Source organism: Diabrotica virgifera, chromosome 7, assembly GCF_917563875.1.
Source record: "Diabrotica virgifera virgifera chromosome 7, PGI_DIABVI_V3a".
Classification (NCBI taxonomy): domain Eukaryota; kingdom Metazoa; phylum Arthropoda; class Insecta; order Coleoptera; family Chrysomelidae; genus Diabrotica; species Diabrotica virgifera.
Genome location: NC_065449.1, coordinates 101,983,850 through 101,998,945, shown reverse-complemented (window position 1 = coordinate 101,998,945; position 15,096 = coordinate 101,983,850). Strand labels below are relative to the sequence as shown.

General features: G+C 31.2%; 1 protein-coding gene across 3 annotated transcripts in view; it reads left to right on the top strand.

Moving 5' to 3' along the window:
- LOC114332385 (fatty-acid amide hydrolase 2-A) overlaps positions 1-15,096 on the top strand; it is a 180,156-nt gene that overhangs the window by 72,920 nt on the left and 92,140 nt on the right. Inside the window, exon 6 of one of the 3 annotated variants that reach the window (XM_028282174.2) lies at positions 12,052-12,283. The exons of the other annotated variants lie outside the window; for them this stretch is intronic. Coding sequence (XP_028137975.1) covers positions 12,052-12,283 — 232 coding nt within the window. The remainder of the gene's footprint in view (positions 1-12,051; positions 12,284-15,096) is intronic. 3 annotated transcript variants of the gene reach the window in all.

The following is a 15,096-nucleotide window of genomic DNA, read 5'->3' as shown; positions in this document are numbered from 1 at the left end:
GCTGTAACTTTTTTGTTTGTACTATTGTATATAGTATATAGGGTGAGGCAGATAAAGGGCCTATTAGAAATATCTCGAGAACTAAAGTAAAGAAAATTATGAAAATTGGAATAAAGGGGTTTTGAGGTATGAACTATTTTAATGAAAATATTTTGGTCTCTTTGCTACTTCCGGATATACCGGAAGTTGATTGGACCTTCGTTTTTTTAAATGGGACACCCTATATATTTTTACGTTTTTGGATTCTCCTCGATTTCTTCTTTTTTAAAATATAAGGTTTTGTAATATTATACATGGTAGATTAAAAGATAATTACGTTTTTTTTTTATTAATTTCGTAGCAAAATTCACACCCTGTAGATTTGTAGTAGTTTTACATCAAAATCCCTTTATATGTTCAAATGATTTTTAATATGGTCTACTATTGTTACCAATTATTAGTATAGCTAAATTTTGAATTTTAGTATACAGGGTGGGTCGAAACTCGGAATGTGTATTTTCTGAGTTTTCTTAAATGGAATACACTATATTTTAGTAATGTAATGAAATGGTATTTTATGGTACTTTTTAATTTCTTAAGCATTCCCTATACCCAACTGCTTTAATTTGTGCTTAATTGTTAATCGCACCAACAATCTTAACTACGTAGATATTTTGATATCTCAACCATTATTGGCAATTTTAAGTATCAGTCTCGATTAGTATGTATTTATTTCCGAAATATTATTTGTGATTGAATATTTTTTCGGCCAACCTAATAAAATTTCAGGTATTTTGTGTTGCAATTAATGTTTGGCTTGAATCACCAATAACTGACAAATTGAAGCAGTTAGGTATAGGGATTGCTTAAGAAATTAAAAAGTATCCTAAAATAACATTTCATTACAATACTAAAATACAGGGTGGTCCATTTAAGAAAACTCAGAAAAAACTCATTCTGAGTTTCGACCAACCCTGTATACAAAAAAAGAAAAATTTAACTATACCAATAATTCTTAACATAGTAGACTATATTAAAAATGATTTGAACATAAACAGAGTTTATTATGTTAAACTACTACAATTCTACAGGGTGTGAATTTTGCTACGAAATTAATAAAAAAACGTAATTATCTTTTAACATACCCTGTATAATATTACAAAAACTTATATTTTAAGAAAGAAGAAGTCAAGGAGAATCCAAAAATTTAAAAATATACAGGGTGTCCCATTTAAAAAAACGAAGTTACAACCAACTTCCGGTATAACCGGAAGTAGCAAAGAGACCAAAATATTTTCATTAAATAGTTCACACCTCAAAACCCCTGTATTCCGATTTTCATAATTTTCTTAACTTGAGTTCTCAAGATATTTCTAATAGGCCCTTTATCTGCCTCACCCTGTATAGGTAAGTGAGGTTCAATCAACCTACTTTTGACCCCAGAATCTGTGGTATAATTTATGACCAATCTTTTCGGGACTGTATATCTGTCTTAATTTTTACATTCAAATTTTTTTATCTTGAACAATTTTAGATTTTTAGATTACTTAATTTTATTAAGATACGTAATAGGTCTGGATCCCGCGTATGAAAAAAAAGTTGATTAATAGCAAGCTGAAAATTTGTTAATAGCTTAAGGTTCTAGTCGGATAAACTTTGATATATGGGAACACTGGAACAGGGGCAGTTTTAATTGTGGAACAGGTTAAAAATTTGGAACGGTCAGACCACGAAAACGGCACATGCATTTTGTCCGACAGAACAGACTTAAACTCTCCGAACATAGAGATTAAACTCTCATGCAAAAATCAGACTGCTATTTATCACCAAATGGGCGTTTTAATGAGTGGAACATGTAGAATATGTCAAGTGACAGGAATTATGACAGGTGATAAATAGCAGTCTGATTTTTGTATGAGAGTTTAATCTCTGTTCGGAGAGTTAAAGTCTATTCTGTCGGACAAAATAAATGTGCCGTTTTCGTGGTCTGACTGTCCCAAATTTTTAACCTGTTCCACAATTAAAACTGCCCCTGTTCCAGTGTTCCCATATATCAAAGTTTATCCGACTAGACATCCTTAAGCTATTAACAAATTTTCAGCTTGCTATTAATCAACTTTTTTTTCATACGCGGGATCCAGACCTATAATAAAAATATGTAGAAATACTTTTGACGTACTTATTATTCATTATAATTGTTTTTTAAATTTGTGATCTTATCAGATCATCTTATCATGATCTGATAAGATGTATAGTTTACTATTTATTATAGATCAAGGCTATGGTTACGTAATTAGCAGTATTTTAGTTATTATATGTTGATAAAAATGATTAGAGGAATAAAAATATGGACAGAAATAAAAAAAAAAAGGTTGGAATGCAGTCAACCGAAACAAAATCAATACAAATAAACCTGGTATCGGAAAGTTGGTCGAGATCACTTCGTCGACGGAAAATTAGTCGAAAACATTTTGGTCGACAGTTGGTCGAATTCATAATTCATCGAATGTACAATTCGTCGACGAACATTTATTCGAATTGATTTTTCGTCGGCAAAGGGAATACACCCGTACCCCGCTTTACGGCATAGATACGTTCCACGAAACTTGGCCGTAAAGCGAAAAGCCGTATAAAGAATCAAGTATTTTAATACAAACTCGTAGAAATTTAATAGGATCGGTTCCAAATTTTTTAAATATGTAACATGGTTTATAATTCAAAAGGCATTTTATCTTATGTAAATCAAAAATACATACAAATACATACAAAGAACTTCGTGTTACATACAATATGTGTATGTAGGTAGGTATACATACATATTTTTTAATGGCTTTAATAGAAAGACGATAAACATCTTATAGTTCGGATATTTTAGTAGGGTGCCCTGGTCTGGTGCATTATCCAAAATAGGCAAAGCCTTGTTGCTTAAGTTAATGTCTCACGAATATTTGTTCGCTTCTCTTCAAAAGTGATTTTTGAACCAATCCTCAAAAGTAGCCTTAGTCGTCCAAGCTTTCTTGTTGGATCTCCATATGACGTGTAATTGATTTTTATTTAGTCCTTTAGGCCTTGGATTTTTGAACAAAAATATATTAAAAGTGGTTTTAGTTTAAAATTGCCCGTAGAATTTGCATGTAGATAAGTAGCAATGTTAATCGTTTTTTAGACACCTTACAACCAGGCGCAGATTTTTCGGTTTATGAAATGTACATACGATCAGGCGTTTATACACTCTACGTTAAACATTTGTTTAGGTTTATAATCACCTCTTTCAACAATTCCCTTTGTTGGGATATTCCTTGCATCAGTGCTAGCTGTTTCCTCAATCATTTTCATATTATGCAAATTAAACCATTTTTTATCTTCAAACCATCCTCCGCTTGCCTGAAATGTGACATCTTCAGCAGATTTATCGGTCGGTATTTCCATTCCATTCCAAATTTTCGAAAATACTTAAAGGTTTTTCATGAATAGTCATTTGACTTATTGGCATTCTCTGTTTGTTATTGTTCTCAATCCCTATAATCCAGTGGTGTCATGGTGCGGGAACGCGTGGGAACGCCGTTCCGGCACTGGTTAAGAAAAGAAAAAAAAATAATAGAGAATTTAGGTTTTGTAAACAAAAATTAGCAGTGCGTTCCGGCACTGCTAATTTTGCCATGACACCACTGCTATAATCAATAGTTTTTCCATTTTTTTTCATAATCGAGAATTTTCCATAATGTAGATGTATCGACATCGAAAAAAGTTTTTTGGCTGTTATAGCGAAACATTTTAGGCCGTAAATCGAAAACGTGCCTTAATTGAAGAGCTCCGTTATAGCGAAATGCCGTATAAAGAGCGGCCGTATAGTGAGGTATGGGTGTAATACATGGCGGAAACACGCCGATGTATAAAGCTAGTTTCTTTGTACCATATCAAAAAAAATTATTTTATAGATTGCCAGTCCTAAGCCTTGGATAAAGTGTGAAGGAAAGTTTAATCTCACGATTTCTTTACTTTTTTTTAATGATATTGCCTGATTATTGCAGTCGAAAACATTTTACGGAAATGCTTCGATTCCCTAACAATTTATTTACCTCAGCATCTCGCATATTTCGTCTTGTCCGCAAGTGCACCCAAATTTGACTTGTCCGGAAATGTTCCGTTCGCAAGTCAAAGGCTATAGCGGGATAAGATGGTCAAAATTGCACCAGGCTCGATTCAGTTTTGGGTTTAGCCATTCGAAAATATATAATTGAAAACTCACTCAGCCAAATTTTCAAGTCCCTAGGTGCACCGGGGGGTCCGCTATGGAAAAAAACGTGTTTTTTTGAAAACATTTTTTTCCAGACGCTGTATTGCTGCAAAAAATCTGAAAAAATTAATGAATGCGTATCTTAACAACATAAAGTTGCCTGATTTTTTTCAGATTTTTAGCTTCAAAATTGAGCGCAGGAAAAATTTTTGAAATTTTCAAAAAAATTTTAGGTTATGTTGTAAATTTTTCGCCAACTTTAAAATATTGTTATTTTGTGTATTTTTTCCATTCTTTCGAATGGCATAGGCATCATTATCATTTTCGACGTGGAAAATACCTAAAACTCGAAAAAACTGTTTTTTTATGGCATTTTCTGAAAATAATAAAATATGAAAATCTACGGTTTCGTTTTGATTAAAAAATAAAAAAAAAATAAAAAAAATATTTTTATTAAACGTTAATGAGGAATTATTATTTAAATAAATAATTATTAAATTATTTGAATTACTTAATTTATTAAATAGTGCAACCTAAAGAGTGCAGAGTGTTTAAAGGGATTAATAAATTAATTATTAAAAAGTTACTACACAATCATGAAATTACAAAATTCAAATTAATATACAGCATGGTGCAAAGAAAGAAATAAATTCGTTATTTCGTAAACTGGCGACTTTTGGAAAAATACTGAAACGGGTCGTGTGATACGAGTGACGTCATCCATCTGGGCGTGATGATGTAATCGATGATTTTTTTAAATGACAATATGGGTCGTGTGGCAACTCATTTCAAAGGATATTCAGTTCTCTATTCATTAATATAAACACTAACACAATTATTTATACAGGATGACCAAAAAAAATTTGAATTAAATTAATTGACATAAAATGAAGAATTTAAGTAATGTATTTACTTCAAAATATATTTTACTGCTGTTAGAAAACAGAAGAAAATGTTTGAGATATAAACATTGCTTTTCACTTAAATTCAATGTTCAAGCCAGCTCCTGCTAGTCACCTGCCTCTTGGAAGTTTGAACATTTTATTTAAGCGAAAAGAAATGTTTATTTTTCTAATAAACATTTTTTTCCGTTTTCTGAAAGTAAAATATATTTTGAATTAAATAAATTACATACATTATTTTTTTTTGTAAATTAATTTATTTAAAAAAAATTTAGTCACTCTGTATAAATAATAAGGGTAATGTTTCCATTGTTTTCAATCTGGTGGGAATGTAGAGTAATATTTTTGATATTATTTTATGTGCTATTAGATTGAAAACTTAGCCCTTTCTAATGGTAATGTTTATACTACTGAATAGAGAATTGAATAACCTTTCGAATAACCAAATTATAGTAAAGTCCCAGTGATTGGCTGTGTATCACAGTTAAAAAACTTACACAGAAATAAAAAACTTCGGTTTGTATAATGGTATAAAATTCTATTAAAAAACTTTTAAAAAAGTCATCCAAATAGATTATAAAAAAACATCAGAACATTTTGTATCTAGTCAGATCATCTTCAGTGACATTCTGTTTAGTTACTGAAACTATAGCCCGCTAGTTGATATATTATTATGTAGTCTTCAAAATTACATAATTATTTATTAAAATTTCCCATATAAATTGTTAATCATAAAAATGCCAAAGGAAATAGCTTCAGAACAACATTAAAACTATACTTTTGAAATGCGGCACAATGTCGATATTATTGGATTTTTGAAAATTATTATGGAACATAACCTAATTTTTTTTGAAAATTTCAAAAAATTTTCCTGTGCTCAATTTTAAAGCTAAAAATCTGAAAAAAATCAGGGTGCTTTGTATTGTTAAGGTACGCCTTCATTAATTTTTTCAGATTTTTTGTAGCAATACAGCGTCTAAAAATATTTTTTTTCAAAAAACACGTTTTTTTAAAGCACCTAGCTCCTGGGGATCCTGTTATTTTTTAATCAAAACGAAACCTTAGATTTTCATATTTTATTATTTTAAAAATATTTTTATTACGTAAGTAGTTAGTGGCTTCGACGGCGGGTACTTGAGGACTGGTTTATCCTGAGTTTTTTCCAAAAACGTGGCTAGAAGCGATTCCTTGCTTACGGCACCAAAGTGCCGAGCTTTTTTTTGCAAACCGCAACAAGCATTTTTATAAAGGGGCAACATTTTCTATCGAATACTACAAAAATTTTATTTTTTAAACGTTAAAACGTTAAAAAAATTAATTAATTGATTTTTTTTATAAGCCTATGGCAGGGTACCCTTAATGAGATGATATTATTATATATGAAATTAAAAAAATCGTGCAAAACAAAAAAATAATTTATTTAGGTATTAATTGTATTACATTCTATCGAGAACAACAAAATTTTAATTTTTTAAACGTTAAAACATTTATTTTTTTTACTGATTTCTGAGGCTATTTAGTAAAAACGCCGAAAACGGGGTTTTTGAGCATGCTGTAGGAAAAAAATAAGTTCTAATAGCTGATTTTGATTGTAAATGTAACAATACATATAAAAATGTAAATGGTGATTAATTAAGCTGTGTTTTGTTGAGTATGAGTCAAAAACTTCAGAAAATGCCAAGAAAAAACAGTTTTTTCGATTTTTAGGTATTTTCCACGTCGAAAATGATAATATGGCTTATGCCATTCGAAAGAATGGAAAAAAATACACAAAATAAAAATATTTTAAAGTTGGCGAAAAATTTATAACATAACCTAAAAGTTTTTTGAAAATTTCGAAAATTTTTCCAGCGCTCAATTTTAAAGCTAAAAATCTGAAAAAAATCAGGCAGCTTTGTGTTATTAAGATAAGCATTCATTAATTTTTTCAGATTTTTTGCAGCAATACAGCGTCTGGAAAAAAATGTTTTCAAAAAAGCACGTTTTTTCCATAGCGGACCCCCCGGAGCACCTAGGGACTTGAAAATTTGGCTGAGTGAGTTTTCAATTATATATTTTCGAATGGCTAAACCCAAAACTGAATCGAGCCTGGTGCAATTTTGACCATCTTATCCCGCTATAGCCTTTGGGTGCACTTGCGGACAAGACGAAATATGCGAGATGCTGAGGTAAATAAATTGTTAGGGAATCGAAGCATTTCCGTACAATGTTTTCGACTGCAATAATCAGTCAATATCAATAAAAAAAAGTAAAGAAATCGTGAGATTAAACTTTCCTTCACACTTTATCCAAGGCTTAGGACTGGCAATCGATAAAAAATTTTTTTTGATATGGTACAAAGAAATTAACTTTATATATTGGCGTGTTTCCGCCATGTATTATTCCCTTTGGGTCTTTGTCGACAAAAAATCCATTCGATCAAATTAATGTTCGTCGACGAATTGTGCATTCGACTAACTGTTTGTCGACCAAAAGTTGTCGACTAATTTTCCGTCGACGAAGTGTTCTCGACCAACTTTCTGACACCGGTTAGATAGCATATAAGCATTTCTATGAGTAATTGGGAATTAGGAGACATACTATAGACTTAACAGAAAAAATTAACAGATGGAGTGAATACATAAGAGAATTGTTTGAGGACAACAGAAATAACATTGTCCAGGTAAATGGTGAAACGGGACCTGAAATCCTAAAATGTGAAGTAGAAATGGCACTTAGAAATTTCAATTCACTTCAAATTATCGGAATGTCATGTTTGTTCCATACTAGAGGTCCAGTCATTGGACTGACCTCTCTAACGTCAATTCTTTTTTATTTCAAACCCCAAAGACGCTTATTGTTAGAATTTTTATAACTAACAGATTGCTGAATAAACGTTTCAAAAAAAAAAAAATCAAAACTGGAAAGGCAAATGGACCCGATGAGGTTCCTACTGAATTACTAAAGCTCTTGAATGATGAATCAATAGGTATAATATTGCACTTATTTAACACAGTATACAATACTGGTATTATACCTCAAGAGTGGATGCTGTCTACATTCGTTACACTGCCAAAGAAATCCAATGCAAAAGAATGTTCATAACATCGAACAATATCTTTAATGAGCCATCTACTAAAGATATTTCTAAAAATCATCCACAACCGAGTTTATCAAAAGTTGGAGTCAGATATTAGTAATACGCAGATGGGGTTCAGAAAAGGACTAGGTACTCGAGAAGCTCTCTTCGGTTTGAATGTTCTTACACAAAGATGCCTAGACGTTAATCAAGAAGTACATGCATGTTTTATCGATTATGAAAAAGCGTTTGACAGAGTACGCCACGATAGGCTAAGAGACATTCTTGAAAGAAAAGACATAGATAATAAAGATCTGCGAATAATTCTCAACTTATATTGGAATCAGAAAGCTAACATCAAAATAGAAAATGAGATATCAAAAGCAATAGAAATACGTAGAGGAGTAAGACAGGGATGCATTTTGTCACCACTGCTATTTAATGTATATAGTGAAAGCATCTGTCAGGAAGCACTTTTGCAAGCAAATAAAGGAATCGTAATCAATGGAGAGGTTGTAAATAATATTCGATACGCAGACGACACTGTACTAGTTGCAAGAACAGTAGAAGAATTACAACGATTACTTACAAACATAAATATTGCTTGCAATAAGTATGGCATAAACATTAATATCAAAAAAACTAAGTATATGGTCTTCAGTAAAATCATGACACAACCAGCACATATTAGTATAAACGGCATTCAAATTGAAAAAGTATCAAGTTACAAATACTTGGGAACTTTAATAAACGAAACTGGAGACCAAAACAATGAAATAAAAAGACGTATCGAAATTGCCAGGGCCACCTTCATAAAGATGAGAAATTTCTTCTGCAACAGAAATATAAGCATCCCTTTACGATTAAGAATGCTAAGAGGCTACGTATTTAACACGCTATTATACGGTGTAGAGGCCTGGACTCTCAAACAGAACAACATAAAAATATTGAAAGTTTCGAGATGTGGTGCTACCGTCGAATGCTGAAATCTTGAAGTAATACGAAGGATAGGAAGAGACCCAGAAATTTTGTTAACGATAAAACGAAGAAAACTCGAGTATTTGGGTCACCTGATGAGAGGTCATAAATACGCATTACTTCAAAATATAATGCAAGGAAAAATAGAAGGAAAACGGAATCCAGGCCGTAGAAGAATGTCATGGTTGCGGAATTTGAGAGAGTGGTTTGGCTGCACCACTAATGAACTTTTTAGGTCAGCTGTAAACAAAATCAGGGTAGCCTTGATGATTTCCAATCTCCGATAGGAGTGGCACAAGAAGAAGACATACTAAGAGATATTTCATCATAGGAGAAAGTCATAATAGGATATGATTTTAATGCACATGTGTGCCAATCCTAAACAGGATATGGAGCAATGCATGGAGTACTAAGCTGTGGAACTAGAAATGAAGCTAGATGTGATATTTTAGAATTAGCAATAGCATTAGATGTGGTGATTGTTAACATATGCTTTCAAAAGAGAGAAACTCTACTCGTTGTACAAAAATTGGAGAAAATCACTCCCAAATATATGATTTCATGACAAAAAAAAGAAGAATGTAATGACTGCAAGGTGTCTAATAGTGAGGCAGTAACATAAGTTAAAAAAAATTAATTAAAATCTTTTATAAAAGATATATCTATATTTAAAAAGACCCTTTCGGGTTACATCACAGAACGTTTTCGGAATAACAATTCCATCATCAGTGCTGTTTACAGGTATACATGCTTTGAGCCACCAAGATATCTGAGTGAAAACCCTTTAAATGGCATTAAGTTACATTTGTGTATAAAATATTATGTTATCTTTGAACTTTTCCTTGGGTTGCTGGTTCTGAGGGTAAAACCTTACAATTTGAACTCTATATGGCAACAAAGTAAATAGATGCGTAACTAGTAAGTTAAAAGTAAGTTTAGTAAATTAAAAAATATAAGCATTATATGTACTTGATGACAACAATAGCAATATCTAACAATCTGTAAACCATGTTGAAACAAATAGGCGAGCGGCACACCCCTAATTTGAGGCTTAGAAATCGAAAAAGCGACCATGATAGGTGAATGGCAAATTTTAATCATTCTTTATGTTTTCGAGGTCGCTGAATCCGAATATGAAGTTTATTTTTATCTAGAATTAGTGGAATATATTCAAAAATAAAATTTTATGCAAAAATGTGAAAAATCAATTTTGATGATTTTTCATATTTAACTCGCTGTATCTTTGGTCGCTATAAATATTTCCTTTTGAAATTTTTACTGTGTCATCTTTGAAGAATTTAGATAATGAGATTTGTTCGAGATGTTTAAACAAATTAAAAGAGAAGTTGTTAATGTTTAAACAATTTGTAGTCAGATTTCGTTAGTTTCATGTTACTTAAAAAAGTTGGGCGACAAACTTTTTAGTTTATAATTTTAATCAACTGAGCATTAAAACATAGGTCTTGAAGAAGTTTTCTGAAAAATTTCAAGTCAAAATATGCAATAGGAAAATAGTTATGTGACTTTATAGACGATTGGCACTCCCAAAAAAAAAACGCTTATTTCTCGAGAAACTGACCACGGTGTGGTGAATGGCTAATTTCGATCATACTTTATGTTTTTGATGGTGCTGAAAACGAAAATGAGATTTATTTTGAATTTTAGATGGGGGAACATTGTCAAAATCACAATGTTACCCTAAAAAAAATGAAATCACGTTCTTCTTAAAATTAAAAGTTGCACCATTTTTTTCTATAAAACATTTTGTTCTTCTTACTCTGTATTTTAACATAAACTTGATTAAAAAGCTAAATTTCAAATTTTGTCGCTCAACTTCTGCGATTAAACTTTGCAATTCAGGAATCTGCTCCTTTTATTTTAAACAATTCATAACTTTTATAATATATATAATAAGACAGAAAGATTGAAACAGGTCTCATTGTTCTTCAGAAAGTTAAGAAATATATACTGTAAAAATTTCAGAAAAAATATTAAAATGGAACAGAGTTGTAGCGAGTTAATCTAAAAAAAAAAGGTGATTTCATTTTATTTATTTTTGGGATAAAATTGTAATTTTGACAATATTCCTCCACGTTAAATTAAAAATAAACCTAATTTTCGTTTTCAGCATCATCAAAAACATAAAAAAGTATTATAGAAATTAGCCATTCACCACACCGTTGTCAATTTCTCGAGAAATAGGCATTTTTTGGGGGAGTGCCACTCGTCTATAAAGTCACATAACTTTTTTCCTATTGCATATTTTGACTTAAAATTTTTCAGAAAACTTCTTCATGACCTATGTTTTAATGCTATGTTGATTAAGATTATAAAATAAAAAGTTTGTCACCCTACTTTTTTAAGTAAACATGAAACTAACGTAATCTGACGACAAATTGTTTAAAAATTAACAACTTCTCTTTTAATTTGTTTAAACATCTCGGACAAATCTCGTTGTTATCCAAATTCTTCAAAGATGATATAGTAAAATTTTCAAAAAGAAATATTTACAGCGACCAAAGATACAGCGAGGTAAAGTTTAAAAATCATCAAAATTGATGTTTCGCATTTTTGCATAAAATTAGATTTTTAAACATGTTCCACCAATTCTAGATAAAAATAAACTTTCTATTCGGATTCAGCGACTTCTAAAACATAAAGAATGACTAAAATTGGTCATTCACCTTAAAGTTGATTTTCGTGGTCGGTATAACGTAATTTTAGGGGTTGCTGCCGCTCGCCTAAAATCACTTCCACTGAAACTGCTGTGGTGAGCTTAGTTTAAAATGTGTCAATCTAGAAAATATTAGTTTAGTTCTCATTGATTCATCCATAAAGTGAAAATTGGTCAATTGCATAAACTATAAACATTATTTTATTGACAATACAAATTTCAGGTACAATGTACAAAGCTTGCGATCCTGATCGAACCCTCGTCGTTATTTCTCCTATGGCTCGAAAGACAGAGGATCTGACACCAGTATTAAAAGTTTTATTTGACAAAAATGTCGATAAATTAAGACTAGACGTACATGTCGAAGTAAAAACGTTGAATGTTTACTATATACAAAATCCTAAAGACTGTTCAGTCAGTCCTATTAGAGATGAACTGAAGTACACCTTGAATCGGTATGAATTTAAAGAAAAACACCCATTGATATTTGAGAAATTTCAAAATTAATAAAGTAGAAAAATTCTGGTTTATATTTGTCGCTAACCGTAAAAAATTAAGAATAGTTTGTAATTCATAACACGAAATTAATGTAGTCGAATCCATCAAATTGTATATTAGTCCATTCTTTCACGGTTTTTGCTCTAAATTTTAAAGAACCGCTTGGATTGACATGAAATGTGGCATACGTATAGCTTACATGTCAAAGAAAAAATGTGATATTGTGCCGATGTGTGCTTTTGCCCTGGGGGTGACTTTCACCCCCTCTTGGGGGTGAAAAAATATATGTAAAAAATAAGTCCGGAAATGGGTAAACTGACTAATTTTAAGTAACTTTTGTTCCATAGAGCTTTTTCGCCAAGTCAACACTTTTCGAGTTATTTGCGAGTGAATATGTTCATTTTTCAACAAAATAACCACATTTTTAGACGGTTTTTCGCAAATAATTCAAAAAGTAAGTATTTTGTCGAAAAAAACGTTCTTAGCAAAAATATAGCCTATAAAAAAGTAAAGAAAATGGTGGACGCGTTAGGTCTCTGGATCTCGTAGAACCAGGCTTATAGCCAATGAAAAATAGAATATTTCGACGTGAAATATCCAAAAAATTAAGCACTTTTTGGGGAAAACCAATTATAACTTTTTTAAAGTGTTTAAAAAAGCTTTATTTCTGATTTCACAAAAAGTTTCTAGCATTAAATTTAAGCAAGTTACGCTCAAAATAAAGTTGGTCCCTTTTGTTTTTGCAAAAAAAAAATCGGGAAGACCACCCCCTAATTAGCAACTTAAATGAAATTAATCGTTACCGCTCCACAAATTATTTTACTTATGTTGTGTTTATATGATCTGTAAGTTTCATCTATTCAAAGTGCTTATTTTGAAAAAATTTGGTTTCAAAATAAAATTTTTAAAAATTTAAATTTTGAAAAATATGCTTTTTTTCAAAATAACTTAAAAATGGTTAGAGATACCAAAAATCTCGAAAAACAAAAAAAGTCAGATTTGCTTTTCTAAATATCATGTATTTTTTTGTTTTTCTGTTGATGACAAAAATTGATTAAGATTTAGTGTTTCTAAATTTGCATACATTCGTGATCAGTGACTCTTTCAACCCCTTTTAACTACAGCCCTTTCAATAATAAGGACTTTGAACCGATGAAACTTACAGATCATATAAACAACATATACACGAGTCAAGAAACTTGTGAAGTCGTAACGATTAAGTTCATTTCAGATACTAATTAGGGGGTGATTTTCTTGATTTTTTTCCCAAAACCAAAAGGGACTACCTTTATTTTGCGCGTAACTTGTTTAATTTTGATGCTAGAAATTTTTTTTATAAAACAAAAATGAAGCTTTTTTTAAACACTTTAAATAAATTGTAATGAGTTTTCCCCGAAATGTGCTTCATTTTTGATTATTTCAAAGTTAAAGTATTCTATTTGGAATTTGACGAATATGAACCTATTTTTCATTAGCTATAACTCTGCTTCTACTAGGTGTAGGGACGTGGTATATACACCATTTTTTTAAATTTTTTACAGGCTTTATTTTTGCTTAGAATGTTTTTTCGACAAATTACTTACTATTTGAGTTATTTGCGAAAAACCGTCTAAAAGCGTGGTTATTTTTTTGAAAAAATGAACATATTCACTGCCAAATAACTCGAAAAGTATTGACTTAGTGAAAAAACTCTATACATTTCCTGACTTTCTTTGGACGAATATTTTTTCACCCCCAAGAGGGGGTGAAAACCACCCCCAGGGCAAAAGCACATATCGGCACAATATCACTTTTTTTCTTTGACTTGTTAACTATGTGTATGCCAAATTTCATGTCAATCCAAGCGGTTCTTTAAAATTTAGAGGTTTTGCAATATTTTACCGTTAAAGAACGGACTATATTATGGATGTCTGTTAATTTGAAATATTAATAATTGTATAATATAGTATAATATCGAGCCTTCGAGAAAAATCTTAATTAGAATAGGTTGCGGATTTTACATTTAAATGGCTATGGTTGGCAATTCAACCATTTCGCAAATCATGAATGCCAGTGCGTAACTTTTAATAGGGCTCTTACACGACCATTACTAATGATATTAAGGGGGTATTAGCACGCTATGGTCAAAATAGGTGGCGAATTTGTAAACTAACGTTTAACAATTCTTTGAATAGATGGCAGCACGTATATATATTTTATTATTAAATTTAGTTCTCTGAAGGACACAGCATTGATGCCACGTATTTCAACTTAAGCTCGGCACAGCTCGCTCTGAATCGTACTTTTTGTATTTACAGAGGACAGTTTTTAATCCTTTCTTTACCTGGCTAGGGTAAATTCTCATTAATAGATACTAAACGCCAGGGAGGTAGTGTCAAATTTGACCGGAGCATTTTAGCATGGCTGGTTTCTTATTATTTAGGTAGGTGTTCCAAAGCTTATTAACAAATGATGTGTCAGCTGGCCCAAAACCGGGGATTTTAGACAAGAAAAGCTAAAATATGAAAGTTGATGGACCAACGCTACAGCTTAAATGTCAAATATTTATATACGTTACTCAGAACATTCAATGGACTTGCTTACTTGGCTCCTACGTTTCACTCAGGAGATCGGGGTTCAAATCCTGGCGCGGAAAATTCTTTTTGTTTTTTAAATTGACATTTTATTTTGAAAAATATTTATTTTTATAATACCACGTTTTTATTATTTATACGAGACAATATAAAAAAATCTGTATGTCTTTTATAGAATCGCAAACTATGCATTTTTG